Here is a 24,990-nt window from a genome sequence, read left to right as displayed (position 1 = left end):
TTGCAATGTCTGGGATCTCTAAGTGTACATATATATAATTAATGCTCTTTCTCGCTTGTCTAGCGGACCCCCCGAGAAGAAGATGGGCATCAAGGCCTCCAACACGGCGGAGGTTCACTTCGACGGGGTCCGCGTCCCCGTTGAGAACGTCTTGGGGGGCCCCGGTGCCGGGTTCAAGGTGGCCATGAACATCCTCAACAACGGCCGCTTCGGGATGGCCGCTGCCTTGGCCGGAACCATGCGCGGGGTCATCGGCAAAGCGGTGAGTGATTTCCAGCGTCCTGCGGGCAGTTTGCTTCTCCGTGGGCGCATCTACACTGTGGAGTTAATGCACTCCACACTTTACCTGTCATGGCTCAAGTCTATGGGATTCTGGAAACTGTGATTTGGAGAGGCACCAAGACTTTGGCAACAGAAGGATCAAACTGCATTATGAGGGTTGAATGAAAAGTAATGCCTCCACCTTCGTAACTCCTCAACAGATGGCAGTCCTGGTCTGCGGCAGGGAGTGGCTTGTTCAGTAGACTCTCCTCTACAGTTAGTTCCATTTGGCGGGAAGCCTTAGCATTGAACGGCTGTGTTGTTAAAGTGCGAAGTATGGAACCCTGCGCAGACTTAAGTCAATGCAACTTAAGCAACGTTCAGTCATTGAATTCTTGATAGCAGAAGGTGTCAACCCAAAGGAGATTCATCAGGGAATGCAAGCTGTTTAGGGTGATTGTGTTGATGTGAGTCCTGTGCATCATTGGGCGAGTGAGTTTAAAGATGTTGAGGTGGGAACATCTGACTTGCGTGAGAAACAAAGAGTTGGATGTCATGTGTCAGCAGTCACCAAGTTTCACAAGAAAAAGGTTGACAGATTGGTTCAGGACAATCGCCGTATCACTCAGAGAGAAATTTCAAGCATAATCGGCATTTCACAAGAACTTGTGGGTCACATTATTGCTTTGCTTGGCTATCAGAAGATCTGTGCACGATGCGTCCTGTGAGACGTTGGTTGCGGAAACAGAGTGTCGACTTCTTCCGTGACGGCTTCAGAAAACATGTTCATCGTTGGCAGAAATGTATCCAATGGTCTGGTGATGATGTGGAAAAGTGAATAGTGGTAGTTAAAGAGCACGTTCTAAGGATTATTTCTGTGTTTGATTTATTATTAAATATTCCCATCCAAACCCAAGTAACGAAGGTGGAGGCATTACTTTTCATTCAACCCTCATAATTCCGCAGCATGGATGCAACTTAATTGTTCTTCTTCTTCTCTATCTTCACCACAACTTTTCCTCTTGTTGTCCTGATCCATCGCCACCAGGTCTCATTGTCTCCCCTTTATTTTCCCTCCCTCACCGTCATCACAAAAGGCGGATTTTGCTGCAAACCGGACCCAGTTTGGAGACAAAATCCATAACTTCGGAACGATCCAGGAGAAGTTGGCGCGGATGGCCCTGCTCCAGTACGTGACGGAGGTGAGAAAAGGCCTTTCCAAAGCCATTTGATAACACTATGTAACACTTAGGATTTTTGTTCCTGGGTTATTAATGTCATTTCCTAATTGTTTCTATCATAAAAATAGAGGAAAAGTTTATTAAACTACTAAAACTTTGTTTGTGTGGGAGGGACATCATCCTGCAGCACATTTGGCTCTAGTTTTGCAGTAAATCTCTCATCATCGAGTCTCAACCAATTCAACCTATTTTGTGGCAACCAAAAAAATGAATGTAATGGAATATTATTAATAATATTAACAATAATAATAAAACTTTATTTATACTTTGCTCCATCTCCCAAAGGACTCAAGGCAGCTTACACTGGGACAAGCCCAAAATAGTATTACATCAATAAAAACAGTAACACAATAAAATTACAGAATAATAATAATAATGATATATTATTGAAATATAATATAATAATATTGAAATATATTATATTTTATATATTTTATATATATATATATATATATATATAGATAGATATAGATATAGATATAGATATATATAAAATATTATATTATATATACTAGCTGTCGTTGCTGTGGCGAAGTATGGTGGTATGGGAAATAAAGTATTGAGGAATTGGTGGTAGTTAAGGTAAAGGGTCCCCTGGGCTGAGTAGGTTGCTAGGAGACCAAGTGAGTGGAGCTTAGCCTTCTAACTGGCAGCAATTGGATAAAAACAATTATTCCTCTCCCTCTAATTAGGACTTTATTTTTCTTTTCTTTTTGTTGTATCAACCTAGAGGCATGGATGAGGGGTTGTGATGTCAATTTTCGAGGTTGTGGGGTGTTTACTTTTGTTGTTTTGTCCGCTGCTGTGATGCCATCACTCTTTTATATATATAGATATATATATAATATTTTTATATATTTTAGATACCGTAGAGTCTCACTTATCCAACACTCGCTTATCCAACGTTCTGGTTTATCCAACGCATTTTTGGAGTCAATGTTTTCAATATATCGTGATATTTTGGTGCTAAATTCGTAAAGACAGTCATTACTACATAGCATTACTGTGTATTAAACTACTTTTTCTGTTAAATTTGTTGTCTAACATGATATTTTGGTGCTTAATTTGTAAAATCATAACCTAATTTAATGTTTAATAGGCTTTTCCTTAATCTCTCCTTATTATCCAACATATTCGCTTATCCAACGTTCTGCCGGCCCGTTTACGTTGGATAAGCGAGACTCTACTGTATATTATTGAAATATAATATAATAATATAATAATATGAAATCCAGCATATCTATCTTGTTTGCTGTGTCATAATAAAATAATAATGATAATAACTTCTTTGAACTACTTTCAAAGTACGGACTGCACAATTAAAGAGGAAATAACACTTTCAAACCAGGAACTGATTTTCCCCCCAATATAGGATATAATATATGATGTTATTACCCACTTTGGGGGTTGCATGTCTGTAGGTTTGTTTGTACCACAAAGGCTTCTCCGAGGCCGGATGGATCTGGACCCTCCTTGGCACACGGAGCCTTCATGGTCCAACTCAAAATAATTGAACAGTTTGGACTCAAAAAACCCTACCTCTTTCAGGCCCGGAAATAGGTAAATGAAAGGAACGATGCCGATTGGCTGTGGCTAGGTGAAGTGGCCCTCTGTGATGTCACTGGGAAAGAAAGGGAAAGAAGCGATGACTTGGCTGCCAGGTGACGTGTATGAGGGGAAGGAAGGAAAGAAAGAGAGGGAAAGAGAGGCCCAGCCTAAGATACGCTTGATATAATCTGATGTATTTGTTGGATTAATGTGAAATTGAATACAGACTGGCTCTGACTTTTGGCCCAATGCTACTGGCCCTGTTGTAATGGTCACACTGTGTTTTACTCTTTTAAATGGGGTATGATATTGGTTTTTAAGTGTGTTTTTATGATTGTTTGTTTTACTATATTTAGTATTATATGTGGCATTAATCTTGCCATTATGTAAGACCGCTCTGGGTCCCCCGGGGGGAGAAGAGCGGTATATAAATTAAAGAAAGAAAGAAAGAAAGAAAGAAAGAAAGAAAGAAAGAAAGGGAAGGGAGTGGGGAAGAAAGAAAAAGGGAAGGAGAGGAAAGAAGAGAAAGGAGTGGAGGAAGAAAGTAAAAGGGGGAGGAAAGGAAGGAGGGAAGGAAGGAGACGAAAAAAGTAAAAGGAGGGAGGAAAGAAGGGAAGAGAGTGGGAAAGGAAGGAAGAAGGGAAGAAGGGAAGGGAGAGGGGGAAGAAAGAAGGAAGGAAGGAAGGAAGGAAGGAAGGAAGGAAGGAAGGAAGGAGAGGAAAAGGGAAGGGAGTGGAGAAAGGAAAGAAGAAAGGAAGAAGAGGAAAGAAGGAAGGAGAAGGAAGAAGGGAAGGCAGTGGAGAAAGAAAAAAGGAAGAAAGGAGAGGGGGAAAAGGGAAGGGAGTGGGAGAAGAAAGAAAAAGGAGGGAAGGAAGGAGAGGAAAGAACGAAGGAGAGGAAAGAAGGGAAAGGAGTGGAGGAAGGAAGGAAGGAAAAGGAAGGAAGGAAGGAAGGGGAAGGAAGGAAGGAAGGAAGGAAGGAAGGAAGGAAGGAAGGAAGGAAGGAAGGAAGGAAGGAAGGAAGGAAGGAAGGAAGGAAGGGAAAGAAGGGAAGAGAGTAGGGAAAGGAAGGAAGGAGAAGAAGGGAAGAGAGTGGGGGAAGAAAAAAAAAGGAGGGAAGGAAGGAATTTTTTTTACAAAAATTAAATAATAATAACAATAATAATAATAATAAAACTTTATTTATACCCCACCACCATCTCCCTGTGGGGACTCGTGGCAGCTCACAATGTTACAAAAGTAACAGCGCAAATACATTAAACAATATACACAGTTTAAAACACAAGAAGATGATAAAACAGAAGTTTAAAACAAAGGTTTATACAACAATAATAATATCAAACAACCACCAATGTAAATCCGTCAACTTCAAAGGTGGGGGGGACGGACTATAGCAGCAATACAAGATAAAATCATTAGATTAAAATACCCCGATGAAAGGAGCCTAATAACATTCAGGATAGAATTATAATGAGGCCGGTCATCCAATAGCTGTCTCTCCAAAGGCCAGCCCAAACATCCAGGTTTTCAATTGTTTCTTAAAGGATGGTAGGGAGACAATACCAAATGACAATATGATGGGCGATCACAGCCTTAAGCCCAATCTGCAGGGATCTAACGAGCGTGTCTTTGGGTGCTGAGCTCCTGGGTTTCTTGCAACCAGAGCAAGATTAGCAAGATGCGTAGTAACGAAGTGACGGCTGTCTCCTAGCAATACTTTGTTCCAATGGGGATCCGTCGGCCTAAACAGCAGCGAGGGATTCGTAGAGTGGGAATGTTAATTAATAGTGGGAGAACACTGCAGAAAAAGGAGGCATTAGACCAGACATGGGCCAACTTGGGCCCTCCAGGGGTTTTGGACTTCAACTCCCACAGTTCCTAACAGCCTACCGGCTGTTAGGAACTGTGGGAGTTGAAGTCCAAAACCCCTGGAGGGCCCAAGTTGGCCCATGCCTGCATTGGACCCAAGAGCACTGTATACAATGTTGAAGTGGGAATGATTGTATATAGAGTTGTTTAAATGTAATTGAGTCATGGTCGTGCAATGTGTGTTGGAGATTGCATCATATACTGTGTGCTACTTACTATGCAAGTGTGTAAAGGGTTAAACTTGGATTGCATCAGACAGCAGAGGATGAGATAAATAGCCCTCTACTTCCTACCTCTACTCCCCTGTTTAAGGAGCTCCACTGGCTGCCATTCACCTTCCGGTCCCAATTTGTGATGACTCATGGGCCTTGTAGTCCTGTTCCTAGTACTATTGTGGCAGACGAAGAGGAAAACATGGGGTTTTCGCCGGTTCAGCAAGAGCCGGAGTCTCTTCACCTGCAGGATGTTGATGTTTGTCCTCAAGAATTCAGCCAAACAGGCCTTGGGCAGAACTCCCCCCCCCCCCCATTTCCCAGAAAAGAATCTTACTCCAGAGAAAGGGGAAACAGAAAAGCTCAACGGAGGAGTTTATGCATTGCTGCCAGAAATCAAGCTGATTAGGCTTGCTTCCCTTGGGAAATTCTAAGGAGTGACACATCTGGACAGAGTTGGGTTTCGCTTCTCGTTCTCTAGGGAAAGAGTTCTGTTGGCGGGAAAACGAGACCCAATATAGGTGGTTGGCGCGAGGAATTCTTTGCGGAGTCGATTGATCAGCTTCAGGAGAGAGATCGTGTGTGGACTTCGTACCCCAGTTCCTTGCTTCTCAGATCAAGTTTTCAAGCCTTGCCTAGCCTTGCAGTTTTACCACGGACCCTGCTCCACGCTCATGTTTTGTCTTTGTTTCCAGTTATGAATCTAGCCAAGAATCAAGTTTAATTCCAGCCTTGTTGTCAAGCTTCATTGAACTCTAGGACTCTGCTAATTCCCCACACTATTGCTTGGCAAAGTGTGTGTTTCGGTCAAGTGGATTAAAACTTTGAACTCTAATATCTTATATTGGACAATACATTTTTGGACTATATTTGACCTCTTTTGAAAGGTCTGCTTCTGAACTATATTCTTCACTTGTTTTTATTGATTTTATATATTTCTTTAATAAAGATATTAGATAGAGACTGGCCTCTGTGTAAGGTTATTGGTACTCTGCAGCCAGGGTCCTGACACAATTCAAGGTGCAGACCATCATTTATAAAGCCCTAAATGGTTTGGGACCCACCTACCTTCGTGACCGTATCTCCTACCATAAACCTGCCCGATCTCTCCGATCATCAGGGGAGGCCCTCCTGTCGCCACTGCCTGTATCCCAGACCCGCCTTGTGGGAACAAGGGAGAGGGCCTTTTCTGCGGTGGCCCCCCGTTTGTGGAACTCGCTGCCCATTGAAATTAGGCAAGCCCCCACCCTTTTAGCCTTTAGGAAAGATTTAAAAACATGGCTATTCCGATGAGCCTTCGGAGAGTAACTGCTCTTTTGTTACTCCCCTCAACATTTAACCTCTAGACTGTTTCACTATCGGATGTCCCTGTCCCCCGAGGTTTTTATTTTGATCCCTTTCTCACCCCAAGTTTTTTAACTTAGTGTTCATGCGGCCCGCCCCTGTTAGATTGCTTTCTTGATTTTGTGTTGTGCTGTATATTTTATCAATTGTATTGGTTAATTGTATTATGATATGTTGTTTTTATATTTTGTTATATTGTATTGTCCTGGGCAAGGCCCCATGTAAGCCGCCCCGAGTCCCCGTTGGGGAGATGGTGGCGGGGTATAAATAAAGTTTTATTATTATTATTATTATTACCCCTTCCCTTCCCGTGTGTGTCTGCGTGAGAGCTGTGTATCGTCTTGTGGATTTCCGTTCGTAAGTAAACTTTTGATAGAAAACTGAAGACTGCAGTGTCGTCATTTATCCAGAGCTTCCTCGTCAGTGACTTCTGCTGCGTGTGCCTAGCAAACCGCTCTGACATACAATTGTGTGGCCATTTCTAGATCTGTGTTAGGAGAACATTACAATGGGAATAAACATTTAATAAAGGATCAATTCTGCCTTTTTTCCCCTCCGCAGTCCATGGCATACATGATCAGCGCCAACATGGACCAAGGCGCGACGGACTTCCAAACCGAAGCCGCCATCAGCAAAATCTTTGGCTCGGTAAGTTAAGCAAAAGAAGTCCATTGTGTGTCTTTGTTGCCAACTTACACTGAGCATAACACAAACCATATCTCTTCCTCGGTCTCTCTTTCGTTCCTCCCTTTTTCTATTTTCCGGCCTCTTATTTCTCTTTTTTTTGCATTTCTCAGGAAGCGGCCTGGACGGTCACTGACGAATGCATCCAACTCATGGGCGGGATGGGCTTCATGAAGGTAAGAAAGCAGTGGTGGTGGTGGTGGGAGTGGTGGTGGTGGTAGTGCTGGTGGTGGTGGTAGTGGTGGTAGTGGTAGTGGTGGTAGTGGTAGTGATGGTGGTAGTGTTGGTGGTGGTGGTAGTGATGGTGGTGGTGGTGGTGGTAGTGGTGGTGGTGGTGGTAGTGGTGGTAGTAGTTGTGGTGGTGGTGGTAGTGGTGGTAGTGGTGGTGGTGGTGGTGGTAGTGGTGGTGGTGGTGGTAGTGGTGGTGGTGGTAGTAGTTGTGGTGGTGGTGGTAGTGGTGGTAGTGGTGGTGGTGGTGGTGGTGGTGGTAGGAACCATTTCTCTCCCAAAAACACACCTACATTCCCACAGATATTGATACGAAATCTTGCTTCTTTTCCCTCAAATTGATGGATTTAGTCATTATTTTAAAGACCTGATTCATTACTCATAACTTATTTTTAGAGTACTCATACTGAACAGAGATTTTGATTCTTATGATTATGAGTATTATCGTTTGCCCCCCGCTCAAGACTAAATGCAAAGCGGCATACTCATTAAAATACCCACCCGTTCTGCATCCATGGATCCCATCATCATCATCATCATCATTATTATTATTATTATTATTATTATTATTATTATTATTATTATTATTATTATTATATTAATGCAGTTTCTCAAGTCGCTCCTGACACAAATAGTTGTTGTTGTTGTTATTGCCACCCAGTGATATTCTTTTGGTAGAGACCCAAAGCGACTCACATCATCCACCCAAAAATGCAGTTTAGCATTCCAACATATAATTCTTTGGGTTGCTGTGAGTTTTCCGGGCTGTCTGGCCATGTTCCAGAAGCATTCTGTCCTGACATTTCACCCACATCGATGGCAAGCATCCTCAGAGTTTCTACTTATTTGTTTATCTATCTGTTTATCTATCTGTTTGTCTATCTGTTTGTATATTTATCTATCTATCTATTTATCTGCCTACTTATCTACCTATTCATTTACCTATTTATCTATCTATCTATGTATGTATCTATCTTGGTGGAATAATATCCAGGGTACAAGAAAGAACTCTTGTCTGTTGGAAGCAAGTGTAAATGTTGCATTTGGCCACCTTGATTGATGAACCAACCTGGACACAGCATATGATTGGAGAAGACAGAAATGCTGAACCACTCTAATAACCATCATGTCAGACTACAGAGAGAAGCCATTGAAATCCACAAACGTGGACAATCTCAACAGAAAGGAGGAAACCATGAACAAAATCTGGCTGCCAGTATTAAAAAAAAACTCTGAAATCAGAAGAGTCAATAAAGAACAACACTCAGCAAACAGGGGAACTCCAGACAAGAAACAATCAGAGTCAGCTAACACCTCCCAAAAAAGGATTCCCCCAGGGAGGAAGCAGACAGGCTTTGAAGCTGCAAGGCCATTCAATGCTATCAAGGTGGCCAGTTGCAACATTCACACTTGCCTCCAACAGACAAAAGAGTCCTTTCTCCCACCCTGAGAGGATATATAAACCCCACTTGCCTAGTTTCCAACAGACCTCACAACCTCTGAGGATGTCTGCCATAGATGTGGGCAAAATGTCAGGAGAGAATGCTTCAAGAACATGGCCAGACAGCTCGGAAAACTGACAGCCACCCAGTGATTCTGGCCATGAAAGCCTTCGACAACACAACATATTTTTATAAACTAGCTGTGCCCGGCCACACGTTGCTGTGGTGAAGTCTGGTGGTCTGGGAAATAAAGTCTTGAGGAATTGGTGGTAGTTAAGGTAAAGGGTAAACGTTTCCCCCTGACATTAAGTCCATTATAAATGGGTTATATTGCTGTGTGGAAGGGCCTTGAGTCTACACTGCCATATAATCCAGTTAAAATCAGATAATCTGTATTTTATAGGCAGTGTGGAAGAGGCCTAAGTGAGGCCTAACTCTGCCTGTCCCTGGGCTGAGTGGGTTGCTAGGAGACCAAGTGGGCGGAGCTTAGCCTTCTAACTGGCAGCAATTGGATAAAAACAATTATTCCTCTCCCTCTAATTAGGACTTTCTTTTTCTTCTCTTTTTTTTGTTGTATGAACGTAGAGGCATGGATGAGGGGTTGTGCTGCCAAGTTTAGTTTTTCTGGGATGTGTAGTTTTGTTGTTTTGTCCTAGGCCGAAATTTCATTACCCTTTTATATATATAGATGTAGTTTCTCAAGTCGCTCATGACACAAAAAATAATAATAATAATAATAATTATTATTATTATTATTGACACAACAACTTTGTATGACACAGCAAGCCAGATAAACTATTATTATTATTATTATTATTATTATTATTATTATTATTATTGCTACCCAGTGTTTCTGTTTTGACCGAGACCCAAAGCGACTCACAACACCCACCCAAAAACATAGTTTAAAACCTCCAACGTATACAATTCTTTCATTGGCTGTTTCCCACTTGTTCCTTCTGTAGGACACCGGCGTGGAGCGTGTCATGCGCGACCTGCGCATCTTCCGGATCTTTGAGGGCACCAATGACATCCTGCGACTCTTTGTGGCCCTGAACGGATTCCAGGTACCTGATCAGCACTCGCAAGATTTAAAAATCACAAAATAAGACTTTTAATTATACATTTTTATATAGGAAAGTTGGCTATTGAAGTGTGTCACTGTGTGGAGACATCTTGCCTCTCTCCATGCTCACAGGAGAAGAAGCCAGGTGTTTTGGACTGCAACTCCCAGCATTCCTAACAGCCTCAGGCCCTTTCCTTTTGCCCCTCCGCCGCTTAAGCGGCGGAGGGGCAAAAAGAAGGGGCCTGAGGCTGTTAGGAATGCTGGGAGTTGCAGTCCAAAACACTTGCAGGGCCCAAGTTGGCCCATGCATGGTCTTATTTTCTCCTTTTTGCTCCAGAACGCTGGGAACCAGCTCCGCGGGTTGCAGCGGGCCATGAAGAACCCCATTGGGAACGCAGGGATGCTGGTCAGCGAAGTCGGGAAGCGGGTCCGCAGGTACAGATGGGCTTTAGAGTCCTTGTCCATGCTTAAATGTCATGTTGTATCCAAGAGGAAGGGGGGCAAGGCTTGTTATGTGCTGCTCCAGGATTCAAATGACAGAGATTCCACCTAAACATTGAGATGGAAAGAGCTGTTCGGCAGCAGAATACCCTTCGCTGGTGTTTTTCTCTCCGAAGGGCTGGATGGCCATCTGTAGGGAGAGCTTTGATTGTGTCTACCTGCCTGGCAGAAGGGCGTTGGACTGGATGGCCTTTGGGACCTTTATAGCTCTATTATTATTATTATTATCATTATTATTATTTATCTGTAGGGAGAGCTTTGATTGTATCCACCTGCCTGGCAGAAGGGGGTTGGACTGGATGGCCTTTGGGGCCTTTATAGTTCTATTATTATTATTATTATTATTATTATTGTTATTATTATTATTATTTATACAGTGGCTGTATGGCCATCTGTAGGGAGGGCTTTGATTGTGCCTTCGTGCCTGGCACAAGGAGGTTGGATTGGATGGCCCTTGGGGTCTCTTCCAGCTCTACAATTTTATAGTATTATTATTATTATTATTAAGCAGTGGCTAAGTGGCCATCTGCCAAGAGGGATCAGTTGGTGTCTCCTTTTGGCAGAAGGAAGTTGCACTGGATGGTCCTTGGAGTCTCTTCCAATTCTAGGTTTCTATAGTTCTATTATTATTGCTATTATTACTATTATTATTATTATTATATTTCACAAAGACTGGATGGCCATCTGTCGGGAGAGTTTTGATTGTGTCTTCCTCCTGGCAGAAGGGGGTTGGATTGGATGGCCCTTGGAGATCTCTCCCAACTTGCAGAGTCTCTTCTAACTCTATTATTACTATTACTATTATTGTTGTTATTATTATTATTACACAAAGACTGGATGGCCATCTGTCCGGAAGGCTTGGATGGTGTCTTCTTTCTGGCAGAAGGAAGTTGCACTGGATGGAACTTGGGGGTCTCTTCCAACTCTAGGATTCTATGATAGATATATCACAGAACAATATGTCTACCTATCTATCTATCCTGTCTATGGCTGGATGGGCATCTGTCAGGATGGATTAGATTGTGTCCTCCTGCATGGCAGAATGGCATTTCTTCCAACTCATATACTTTCGAAACTGGAATAGGGATGGCCATCTGTCGGGAGGGCTTTGATTGTGTCCTCCTGCCTGGCACAAAGGGGTTGGATTGGATGGCCACTGGGGGTCTCTTCCAAGTCATAGAATCATAAAGTTGGAAGGGGCACCCAAAGGCCATGTAGTCCAACCCCCTTTTGCCAGTCATGGTAAGCACAATCAGATCCCTCCCAACAGATGGCCACCCAGTCTCTGCTTAAAAGCCTCCAGACTCTGAGGCAGAGAGTTCCACTGTTGAACAGCTCTTTTTACAATCAGAAGCACTTGCTTATCTTCAGGTGGAATCTCATTTCCTTTCATTTGAAACTATGGCTCCTTTCACATGTTCAAACACGGCTCCTCTCGTGTCTCCTTCTCTCAACCTTTTTCCCTCCTTTAAACAGGAAAGCCGGCCTGGGAACCGGGATTTCTCTCACTGCCTTTGTCCACCCGAGCCTGAGTTCGAGTGCCGAACAGGTAAGCACGTGCAGGTGATTCTGCTTCTCTTTTGGAGAGGAAAAGCATATTGCAAATTATATATACTGTATATACTCGAGTATAAGCCTAGTTTTTCAGCCCTTTTTTTCAGACTGAAAAAGCCCCCCTCGGCTTATACTCGGGTGAGGGTCCTGGGTCAGCTTATACTTGAGAATATATGGTACATTTATTATTTTTCTCTATTATTATTGGCATTATTACATTTCTTATTTTTCTCTATTATTATTGGCATTATTACATTTCTTATTTTTCTCTATTATTATTGGTATTATTACATTTATTATTTTTCTCTATTATTATTATTGGCATTACTACATTTATTATTTTTCTCTGTTATTATTGGTATTATTACATTTATTATTTTTCTCTATTATTGTTGGTATTATTACATTTATTATTTTTCTCTATTATTATTGGTATTATTACATTTATTATTTTTCTCTATTATTATTGGCATTATTACATTTATTATTTTTCTCTATTATTGGTATTATTACATTTATTATTTTTCTCTATTATTATTGGCATTATTACATTTATTATTTTTCTCTATTATTGGTATTATTACATTTATTATTTTTCTCTGTTATTATTGGTATTATTACATTTATTATTTTACTCTATTATTGTTGCTACTATTACATTTATTTTTCTCTATTTTTATTCTTATTATTAATACATTTATTATTTCACTCTGATCTTATTATTATTATTGCATGTATTATTTTACTCTATTTATTATTACTTGTATTATTTTCCTGTATTTATTATTATTACATGTATTATTTTACTCTATTATTATTAAAAGGATACATAAGCACATTTACATTGAAGAAGATGAGAATAATGATTGGATCAGAGTTGGACAGTCTTATCTTAAATTTGAGCTTTATGTCAATATTCAAACACATTTAACCTACCGATGCCTCAATTAATGTAATTTCATTGGTATCTATTTTTATTTCTGAAATTTCCCACCCTTGGCTTGCTTTAACATTAACAAATAAATACCCCAACAATTTAGATCTCCAAACCTGTACACAAAGCCATATATATATATACACACACACACACACACACACATACATATACATATATACTCTGTGTGTGTGTGTGTGTGTGTGTGTGTGTGTGTATGTGTGTGTGTGTGTGTGTGTGTGTGTATATATATATATATATATATATATATATATATATATATTGGAGCCCCGGTGGCACAGGGGGTTAAACGGCTGAGCTGCTGAACTTGCTGACCTAAAGGTTGGCAGTTTGAATCCAGGGAGCAGAGTGAGCTCCCGCTGTTAGCCCCAGCTTCTACCAACCTAGCAGTTCGAAAACATGCCAATGTGAGTAGATCAATAGGTACCGCTCTGGTGGGAAAGTAACATTGGCACTCCATGCTGTCATGCCAGTGTCCACATGACCTTGGAGGTGTCTATGGACAACGCCGGCTCTTTGGCTTAGAAATGGAGATGAGCACCAACCCCCAGAGTCGGACACGACTGGACTTAATGTCAAGGGAAGAAAACCTTTGCCTTTTTATATATATTGATTAAAAGGGTTTCCATTCTCCTAAACATGCGTCCAGTGTTTCATCCTTCAAGAAGATGCTTAACTTGTCTGTTTCTATTAATGGCCTTTTATTTTACAGACGGTCCGGGCCATCGATCTCTTTGCCGGAGTCGTGGAGGAGCAGCTCATCAAATACGGCAAGAAGATCATTGGTAAGTCCTCCTTAAACCTGGCAATTATCCATATTGCAGTGGAAACCTGGGAGTTGTAGTTTTCCAAGGTCTTTCCCCTTGGCGCAATGCTATGGAGTCCTGGAAGTTGTAGTTTTCCAAGGTCTTTACCTTTGGCTCAATGCTGTGAAATCCTGGGAGCTGTAGTTTTCCAAGGTCTTTCCCCTTGGCTCAATGGTACGGAGTCCTGGGAGTTGTAGCTTTCCAAGGTCTTTACCTTTAACTCAATGCTGTGGAGTCCTGGGAGTTGTGGTTTTCCAAGGCCTTTATCCTTCTCTGACTATAAATAAAGATATTATTATTATTATTATTGAATTGCTTTTAATGTAGGCCTCTGAGTCTCCTTTGTGGAGAGAAAAAGCAGGGTAGAAATAAACATCATAATAATAATAATAATAATAATAATAATAATAATAATAATGATGATGGATGTGGAGAGAAAAAGCAGGGTATAAATAAAGATATTATTATTATTGAATTGCTTTTAATGTAGGCCGCTTTGAGTCTTCTTCGTGGAGAGAAAAAGCAGGGTATAAATAAACATAATAATAATAATAATAATAATAATAATGGACATGGAGAGAAAAAGCAGGATATAAATAAACAATAATGATGATGATGATGATGATGATGATGATGATGGACGTGAAGAGAAAAAGCAGGGTATAAATAAAGATATTATTATTGAATTGCTTTTAATGTAGGCCGCTTTGAGTCTCCTTCGTGGAGAGAAAAAGCAGGGTAGAAATAATAATAATAATAATAATAATAATAATAATAATAATAATAATAATAATAATAATAATAATAATAATGGACATGGAGAGAAAAAGCAGGATATAAATAAACATAATAATGATGATGATGATGATGATGGACGTGAAGAGAAAAAGCAGGGTATAAATAAAGATATTATTATTGAATTGCTTTTAATGTAGGCCGCTTTGAGTCTCCTTCGTGGAGAGAAAAAGCAGGGTAGAAATAATAATAATAATAATAATAATAATAATAATAATAATAATAATAATAATGGAGAGAAAAAGCAGGGTATAAATAAACATAATAATAATAATAATAATAATAATAATAATGGATGTAGAGAGAAAAAGGGTATTAATAATAATAATAATAACAATAATACTAATGGACGTGGAGTGAAAAAGCAGGGTATAAATAAACATAATAATAATAATAGTAGTAATAATAATAATAATAATAATAATAATAATGGAGAGAAAAAGCAGGGTATAAATAAACATAATAATAATAATAATAATAATAATAATAATGGACGTAGAGAGAAAAAGGGTATAAATAATAATAATAATAATAATAATAATAATAACAATAATACTAATGGACGTGGAGTGAAAAAGCAGGGTATAAATAAACATAATAATAATAATAATAATAATAATAATAGTAGTAGTAGTAATAATAATAATAATAATAATAATAGACATGGCTTTATTTCTGTTCTTAGTTTAATGCTGTTATTAAATCCCTTTCAACTTTTATAAACTTTTATTAAATCCCTTTAAACTTTTATAAACTTTTATTAAATCCCCTTCAACTTTTATAAACTTTCATTGCAATTTTCTACCTTTTTGGAAACTTGCCTTGAGTCCAAGGCAGGGAAGAAACAAAACCATGGAAGCCTGTGCAAAAGTAATATTTGTGTCGCGCTATACCTTCCTGGTGTAACTACTCATGTTTTTCTACATCTCTTTTTTTTTCTCAGATGAACAGTTTGTGTTGAAACGCGTCGCCGATAGCGCCATCGATTTGTACGCCATGGTGGTGGTCCTCTCCAGGTACGGCCCTGTATTATAAATAACAACAACAACAACATTGGCAAAGCAGGCATGGGCCAAGTTGGGCTTTCCGTCTGGGTGTTTTGGACTGCAACCCCCAGCATTCCTCACAGCCTCAGGCCCTTTCCTTTTGCCCCTCCGCCGCTTAAGCAGTTTTGGACTGCAACTCCCATAGACATTTGTAAAGTGTGTCCCATTATCAGATAATATTTCCTGGTGTAAACCATGGTGTTTTGGACTTCAACTCCCATCATTCCTAACAGCCTCAGGCCCCTTCCTTTTGCCCCTCCGCCGCTTAAGCGGCGGAGGGGCAAAAGGAAGGGGCCTGAGGCTGTGAGGAATGCTGGGAGTTGCAGTCCAAAACACCTAGATGGAAAGCCCAACTTGGCCCAAGCCTGACTTAGATCTTCCAACACAATCCTATGTGTTTAATTCCATTTATTTTTCCCCGGCAGAGCTTCCCGGTCTCTGGAGAAAGGCCAGCCCACGGCCCAGCATGAGAAGGCGCTTTGTGACACCTGGTGCATTGAGGTGAGCCCTCCCTCCAGATATCCATCTAACTTTTGGGGACGTTGTGAATACCTCTTCCTTCCCTCCTCATTTCTATTGTTCCAAGTCAGACGTTTTTAGATGCCTATCCATCCATATGTCCCAGTGGTTGGCCATCCTGAACCAACCGTCCTTCTGCTCTTCCTTGGCCCCTTCCACACATTGAACTGGGTTATATGGCAGTGTGGACTCAGATCACCCAGTTCAAAGCCAATATTGTGGATTTGATGTTCTGACTTGATATTCTGGGTTATATGGCTGTGTGGAAGGGCCCCTTCCTTCCTTCCATCCAGGTCAAGTCAAGAATAATAATAATAATATTATTATTAATAATAATAGATCTCATCCGGCATTTGGAAACAATAGACATTGAAAAAATTACCATCTGCCAACTGCAAAAGGCCACCCTACTGGGATCTGTGCACATCATCCAAAAATACATCTCACAGTCCTAGACACTTGGGAAGTGTTCGACTTGTGATTTTGTGATACGAAACCCAGCATATCTATCTTGGTTGCTGTGTCATAATAAAATAATAAAAATAAAAACTTTATTTATATACCTTCCTTCCAAGTTAAGTCAATAATATAATAATAATGATAATAATAATAATAATAATAAAACTTAATATACTTTCCTTCCTTCCAAGTCAAGTCAATAATAATAATAATACTTTATTTATATACCTTCCTTCCTTCCAAGTCAAGTCAATAATAATAATAATACTTTATTTATATACCTTCCCTCCTTCCAAGTCAAGTCAATAATAATAATAATAATACAGTAGAGTCTCACTTATCCAACGTAAACGGGCCGGCAGAATGTTGGATAAGCGAATATGTTGGATAATACAGAGAGATTAAGGAAAAGCCTATTAAACATTAAATTAGGTTATGATTTTACAAATGAAGCACCAAAACATCATGTTAGACAACAAATTTGACAGAAAAAGTAGTTCAGTATACAGTAATGCTATGTAGTAATTACTGTATTTACGAATTTAGCACCAAAATATCACAATGTATTGAAAACATGGACTACAAAAATGTGTTGGATAATCCAGAACGTTGGATAAGCGAGTGTTGGATAAGTGAGACTCTACTGTAATAATAATAATAATAATAATACTTTATTTTTATACCTTCCTTCCAAGTCAAGTCAATAATAATAATAATAATAATAATAATACTTTATTTTTATACCTTCCTTCCAAGTCAAGTCAATAATAATAATAATACTTTATTTATATACCTTCCTTCCTTCCAAGTCAAGTCAATAATAATAATGATAATAATAATAATAATAATACTTTTTTTATATACCTTCCTTCCAAGTCAAGTCAATAATAATAATAATACTTTATTTATATACCTTCCTTCCTTCCAAGTCAAGTCAATAATAATAATAATTTATATACCTTCCTTCCTTCTTTCCTTCCAGTTCAAGTCAAGTCGATAATAGTAATAATAATAATAATAATAATAATAATAATAATAATAATACTTTATTTATATACCTTTCTTCCAAGTCAAGTCAATAATAATAATAATAATAATAGTGCAGGTGGTCCCGGTGGTGATGGGCACACTGGGTGCCGTGCCAAAAGATCTCAGCCGGCATTTGGAAACAATAGACATTGACAAAATTACGATCTGCCAACTGCAAAAGGCCACCCTGCTGGGATCTGCACGCATCATCCGAACATACATCACACAGTCCTAGACACTTGGGAAGTGTTCGACTTGTGATTTTGTGATACGAAATCCAGTATATCTATCTTGTTTGCTGTGTCATACAACGTCATTGTGTCAATAATAATAATAATAGTAATAATAATACTTTATTTATATACCTTCCTTCCAAGTCAAGTCAATAATAATAATAATAATAATAATAATAATAATGGCTGTTAGGAATTGCGGGAGTTGGAGTCCAAAACACCCAGAGGGAGGGCCCAAGTTGGCCCATGCCTGAGTTAGCTGGACATCTCTCTCTCTTTCTCCAGAGTGCTTGAGTTGCATATGCCTGCAATGGGCAAGGGGGTGGACTAGATGACCTCTGTGGGCCCCAAGGTTCTGCTCTTCCTTGACCTCTGGCTCTTCCTCCCTCTTTCCCGCAGGCCTCCGACCGGGTCACCCGCAACCTGTCCTCCTTGCGCTCGGCCTCCACGCGGCAGCTCTTCAAGAACCTCCGGGGCATCTCCAAGGCCGTGGTGGAGAGCGAGGGGGTCGTCACCCCAAACCCTCTGGGCATCTGAGGAGGACCCCTTCTGCTTCTCAGGCCGCCCGCATGCGCACATCATCACCCTCCGCCAGAAATCAATACCCATCCAATGATATCAATGAGAAGGAGTCGCCCGCCGCGTCCGAAAAGGGTCTCCGCGGGGGGCATATTTAGGGAGACGACCTAGACCTCTTTGAGAGAGACATGCCTTTAATGCGCCCCTCATGAAGGGGGACCTATGCAGACACATTAGAAGCCATAGTTGCCCTGAGCTCAATGGAACAGGAGCCTTATTTACATTTCCCTTTTGGGTTTCTCTTCTTTTTTGTAGACGTTGAGCTCTTGGTTTGTCGTCTCCCATCCTCTTCCCCCACAACAACAACAACAACAATAATAATAGTAGTTATTATTATTATTATTATTATTATTATTATTACTATTAATTTGGGGGAACTGGATCCTGGAACCCACCCAATTGTTTTGTTTTCACATTGCAATAATACCTCCTTTTTTGTAGACATTGAGTTCTTGGTTTGTCGTCTCCCATCCTCTTTCCCCACAATAATAATAATAATAATAATAATAATAATAATAATAATAATAATAATAATAATTTAATAATAATAATAATAATTTAATAATAATAGTTGTTACTATTATTATTTTGGGGGAACTGGATCCTGGAACCCACCTGATTGTTTCGTTTTCATGTTGCAATAATACCTCCTTTTTTGTAGACATTGAGCTCTTGGTTTGTCGTCTCCCATCTTCTTCCCGCACAATAATAATAATAATAGTTATTATTATTATTATTAATTTGGGGGAACTGGATCCCGGAACCCACCCGATTGTTTCGTTTTCACATTGCAATAATACCTCCTTTTTTGTAGACATTGAATTCTTGGTTTGTCATCTCCCATCCTCTTTCCCCACAATAATAATAATAATAATAATTTAATAATAATTATTATAATAATAATTTAATAATAATAGTTGTTACTATTATTATTTTGGGGGAACTGGATCCTGGAACCCACCTGATTGTTTCGTTTTCATGTTGCAATAATACCTCCTTTTTTGTAGACATTGAGCTCTTGGTTTGTCGTCTCCCATCCTCTTCCCGCACAATAATAATAATAATAGTTATTATTATTATTATTAATTTGGGGGAACTGGATCCCGGAACCCACCCGATTGTTTCGTTTTCACGTTGCAATTTGGCTACGCAAAATCCAAAGAGTGTCCTGTTTCCCGGTTCCCTCCGTTCCAAGCTATTGTTATTTTCTTATAATTATTAAATACCTTTTGCAAATTGTCTTGGAAGTGAAGCTGGGTTCTATGATTGTTTGCTGCATTTACACAACAGATTTGAAATTCTAACACCATTAACATACAATCAGGAAACACATCTTGTGGAGGACCACAGTTTCTTAGATACCACTCAGTGGACCATCCTGGATCAATGCGCAGGGGATAGCCCTGACAGGGACAGTGCATCACCACAGTCACACTTATGTAATCATGCAAATGCTCCATCCCCAATCATAGACCAGGAGCAACAGGAACATCCTTGGGAGAGTAATGGGCTCTCGGATGTATCTCAATGGATTGTCATTGATGAATGCACTGGGGATGTTGAGGAGGAGGACAACACTTTACACCTACATGATTCACTTCAACAGGAACACTCTTCAGGGGACATACACACTGTCTTGCACAAAAGGGACCCTGTCAATCCTCAAAGGAAACAGGTCTTGGTAGTAGGTGACTCCCTCCTTAGAGGAACGGAAGCCATCATTTCCAGACCGGATGGGATGGCTCGAGAAACATGCTGCCTCCCGGGGGCAAAAATACACCATATCACTCAGAGGCTCAGCAGGCTCCTAAAGCCCCATCACCCTCCCCACCTTATGTTGATTCATGTAGGTACCAATGACACCGCTAGGCATACTTTTCAAAAGATCACAAATGATTTTCGAGCTCTGGGAACAAAGCTAAAACTGTATAATGTACATGTGATCTTTTCATCCCTCCTCCCTGTTGTAGGACACGGCTGTACAAGGGCCGGAAAAATAGTACAGGTCAATAACTGGCTCAGAAAATGGTGTCAAGAGGAGCATTTTGGCTTCCTTGACCATGGTCTACTCTTCCAAGAGGATGGACTACTGGCAAGCGATGGGGTGCATCTCACACAAGTAGGAAAACATCTTTTTGCACACAGACTCACAAACCTCATCAGGCGCACTTTAAACTAGATCCACTGGGGGAGGGGAACAACAGCCTGGCGAACACTATATTACCCACGACCACAGGGAACCGCCGAAAGGCTAAACGGAGGGCTGCACAAACACAGCAAGGACCAAGTACAGAGAGCACAATAATCCCAAATAAACAGTTCGAGGGGAGGTCACAGGGGCTTACATGTCTTTACACTAATGCTCAGAGCATGGGAAATAAGCAAGACGAACTCCAACTCCTAGCACAGCACCACACATACGATGTCATAGGCATCACTGAAACCTGGTGGGATGACTCCCATCACTGGAATTTAACCATTGAGGGCTATAACCTCTTTCACAGAAATAGAACAAAGGGGAGAGGAGGGGGAGTAGCTTTATATGTCAAAAACAGTTACGTTGCAGAAGAAATGCAAGACTGTAATCCTGGAAACCAGCTTGAAAGCATCTGGATAAGAATCAAGGGAACCGGGACTCAAAAAGATCTTGTTGTGGGTGTCTACTACAGACCTCCGAGTCAGGATGAAGGACTTGATGAAGCCTTCTGTCAACAGCTGACCAAACAGGCACAAAGAAGAGATATAGTAGTCATGGGCGATTTCAATTATTCCGATATCTGCTGGAAAACAAACTCAGCCAAGAGTACAAAGTCCAACAAATTCCTCACTTGCCTTGCAGACAATTTTATGGTCCAGAAGGTAGAAGAGGCAACAAGAGGATCAGCAACTCTTGATCTAATCTTAACAAATGTGGAAGACCTGATCAATACAGTTGAAGTGGTTGGATCCTTAGGGGCAAGTGACCATGTGCTCCTGGAGTTTGCAATACAAAGGAATGCTGAAACTAAGACAAGTCAAACACGCATTCTCGACTTTAAGAGAGCTGACTTCCAAAAAATGAAGGAATTACTGAGCGGCATTCCATGGACACCAATATTAAAAAACAAGGGAGTTAAGGATGGATGGGAGTTTTTCAAAAGTGAAATACTCAAGGCGCAAATGCAAACAGTGCCAACAAAGAAGAAAAATAAGACAAGTGCAAAGAAGCCAGAATGGATGTCCAAAGAACTTCTAACTGAGCTAAAGCTCAAAAGTGACATGCACAAGAAGTGGAAAAGGGGAGAAATCACCAAAGAAGAATTCAAACGTATAGCCAACACCTGTAGGGAAAAGGTTCGCAAGGCTAAAGCGCAAAATGAGCTCAGGCTTGCCAGGGACATAAAAAACAACAAAAAAGGCTTTTTTGCTTACGTTGGTAGAAAAAGGAAGAAAAAGGAGGCGATAGGGCCATTGCAAGGAGAAGATGGGGTGATGGCGACAGGGGACAGGGAAAAGGCAGAACTACTTAATGCCTTCTTTGCCTCGGTCTTCTCACAAAAAGAAAGCCATCTTCAACCTCAGCAACATGGAATGGACGAAGGATTGGGGGAAATCCAACCCCAAATAGGGAAACAAGTTGTCCAGGAACACTTGGCCTCTCTAAACGAATTCAAGTCCCCAGGGCCAGACCAGCTACACCCAAGAGTATTGAAGGAACTAGCGGAAGTTATTTCAGAACCACTGGCAATTATCTTCGAGAGTTCTTGGAGAACGGGAGAAGTCCCAGCAGATTGGAGGAGGGCGAATGTGGTCCCTATCTTCAAGAAGGGAAAAAAGAACGACCCAAACAATTACCGTCCGGTCAGCCTCACATCAATACCAGGCAAAATTCTGGAAAAGATCATTAAGGAAGTGGTCTGCGAACACTTAGAAACAAATGCGGTCATTGCTAATAGTCAACACGGATTTACCAAAAACAAGTCATGCCAGACTAATCTGATCTCTTTTTTCGATAGAGTTACGAGTTGGGTCGATACAGGGAATGCCGTGGATGTAGCGTACCTGGATTTCAGTAAGGCCTTCGACAAAGTCCCCCACGACCTTCTGGCAAGGAAACTAGTAAAATGTGGGCTAGACAAAACTACGGTTAGGTGGATCTGTAATTGGCTAAGCGAACGAACCCAAAGGGTGCTCACCAATGCGTCGTCTTCATCATGGAAAGAAGTGACAAGTGGAGTGCCACAAGCAGGGCTCCGTCCTGGGCCCGGTTCTGTTCAACATCTTTATTAACGACTTAGACGAAGGGTTAGAAGGCACGATCATCAAGTTTGCAGACGACACAAAACTGGGAGGGATAGCTAACACTCCAGAAGACAGGAGCAGAATTCAAAACGATCTTGACAGACTAGAGAGATGGGCCGAAACTAACAAAATGAAGTTCAACAGGGACAAATGCAAGATACTTCACTTCGGCAGAAAAAATGGAAATCAAAGATACAGAATGGGGGACGATGCCTGGCTTGACAGCAGTGTGTGCGAAAAAGACCTTGGAGTCCTCGTGGGGAACAAGTTAAACATGAGCCAACAATGTGATGCGGCAGCTAAAAAAGCCAACGGGATTCTGGCCTCATCAATAGGGGAATAGCGTCTAGGTCCAGGGAAGTCCTGCTCCCCCTTATTCTATTCTGCCTTGGTCAGACCACACCTGGAATCACACTGTGTCCAATTTTGGGCACCACAGTTGAAGGGAGATGTTGACAAGCTGGAAAGCGTCCAGAGGAGGGCGACTAAAATGATTAAGGGTCTGGAGAACAAGCCCTATGAGGAGCGGCTTAAAGAGCTGGGCATGTTTAGCCTGCAGAAGAGAAGGCTGAGAGGAGACATGATGAGAGCCAGGTACAAATACGTGAAGGGAAGTCATAGGGAGGAGGGAGCAAGATTGTTAGCCCTGCAGACTAGGACACGGAACAATGGCTTCAAACTACAGGAAAGAAAGGAGATTCCACCTGAACATCAGGAAGAACTTCCTCACTGTGAGAAGGGCTGTTCACCAGTGGAACTCTCTCCCCGGGGCCGTGATGGAGGCTCCTTCCTTGGAGGCTTTTAAGCAGAGGCTGGATGGCCATCTGTCGGGGGTGCTTTGAATGCGATTTCCTGCTTCTTAGCAGGGGGTTGGACTAGATGGCCCATGTGGTCTCTTCCAACTCTACTATTCTATGATTCTATGATTCTATGATCCTATGTGGCAATTGCAAGAGGCTGAGGATGTATACAAAGTACAAAGAAAGGGTGCATTCTAAGACATTTTGATGTTGCTGCACATTGAAGTGTGTCTAGACTGCAGAATTGATCCAGTTTGACACCACTTTAACTACCCTGACTCTATGATGTGGAAATCCTGGCAGAGAAAGCCAAAGACCTTTCCATCAGGTTACATTGAGATCAATTTTTGTTTGCACCCTCCTATATTAAAAAGGGTGTTTTCTGTTGGCGATGTTGTCTCTTTGCGGGTTTAATTAAATTCTCCAAGTGTGAAATTTGAGCAGCGACAGGTTAATTTATCAGTAAAATCCACATTTCCTCAAAGTTATTTTGAATTAAAGTATATATTGCGTTGTTTGTCATGTTAGCTGCTTTGGGTCTCTTTTTATCTGCCATATTGAAAACTGCAATGTTCATGATGTCTTGCATTAAACAAACCTGAGCTGCTTGAAGTTTCATTTAAGAGAGGAAAGAGGTGTTATAAACAAATAATAATAATAATAATAATAATAATAATAATAATAATAATAACAATAATATAATAGTTCTCAAAAGCAAGTTCAATGGAGCCAACACCATCAAGGCCATAAACACCTGGGCCATACCTGTCATAAGATATACTGCTGGCATCATAAACTGGACACAGGTGGAACTGGACAATTGGACAGAAAAACAAGAAAACTCATGACCATTCATCATTCACTGCACCCTCGCAGTGATGTTGACCGGCTGTATCTGCCTAGAAGATCAGGGGGCAGAGGACTCTTGCAAGTCAAACAAGCAGTCAAAGAAGAAGAACATGCCCTGGCAGAAGATGTAAAGCAAAGTGAAGAACCTGCTTTGATTGAAGTCAAAAATCAGAAACTCCTCAAAGCACAGCAGACAAAAAACCAGTACAAGAAAACCGCACTACAAACTAGAGCTGACAGCTGGCACAACAAAACATTGCATGGAAAGTTCCTTGACAAAATTGAAGGAAAAGCTGATAAGGAGAAGACCTGGCTCTGGCTCACGAATGGGACCCTGAAGAAGGAGACAGAAGGCCTGGTCCTTGCAGCCCAGGAGCAAGACATCAGGACAAAGGCCATTCAGGCCAAGATTGAAAAATCAGCTGATGACTCAAAATGCAGACTCTGCAAGGAAACTGACAAAACCATTGATCATATCCTCAGCTGCTGTAAGAAAATTGCACAGACGGACTACAAACAGAGGCACAACTATGTGGCCCAAATGATTCATTGGAACTTATGCCTCAAGTACCACCTCCCAGCAGCAAAGAACTGGTGGGATCACAAACGTGCAAAAATATTGGAAAATGAGCAGACAAAGATACTGTGGGACTTCCGAATCCAGACTGACAAAGTTCTGGAACACAACAC

General features: G+C 40.8%; 1 protein-coding gene across 1 annotated transcript in view; it reads left to right on the top strand.

The window, feature by feature from the left end:
* acadvl (acyl-CoA dehydrogenase very long chain) overlaps positions 1-19,609 on the top strand; it is a 45,549-nt gene extending 25,940 nt beyond the window's left edge. Inside the window, exons 10-20 of the mRNA XM_062957917.1 lie at positions 64-262; positions 1,359-1,463; positions 7,036-7,122; positions 7,272-7,334; positions 9,794-9,895; positions 10,232-10,329; positions 11,872-11,944; positions 13,617-13,689; positions 15,449-15,521; positions 15,977-16,052; positions 18,191-19,609. Of these exons, the coding sequence (XP_062813987.1) occupies positions 64-262; positions 1,359-1,463; positions 7,036-7,122; positions 7,272-7,334; positions 9,794-9,895; positions 10,232-10,329; positions 11,872-11,944; positions 13,617-13,689; positions 15,449-15,521; positions 15,977-16,052; positions 18,191-18,328 (1,087 nt within the window). The 3' untranslated portion in view covers positions 18,329-19,609. The remainder of the gene's footprint in view (positions 1-63; positions 263-1,358; positions 1,464-7,035; positions 7,123-7,271; positions 7,335-9,793; positions 9,896-10,231; positions 10,330-11,871; positions 11,945-13,616; positions 13,690-15,448; positions 15,522-15,976; positions 16,053-18,190) is intronic.
* Positions 19,610-24,990: the final 5,381 nt, after the last annotated feature.

This window comes from Anolis carolinensis, chromosome 6 (assembly GCF_035594765.1).
Source record: "Anolis carolinensis isolate JA03-04 chromosome 6, rAnoCar3.1.pri, whole genome shotgun sequence".
Lineage (NCBI taxonomy): Eukaryota > Metazoa > Chordata > Lepidosauria > Squamata > Dactyloidae > Anolis > Anolis carolinensis.
The sequence above is the reverse complement of the archived record's forward strand: the minus strand, read 5'-3'. Positions and strand labels throughout refer to the sequence as shown.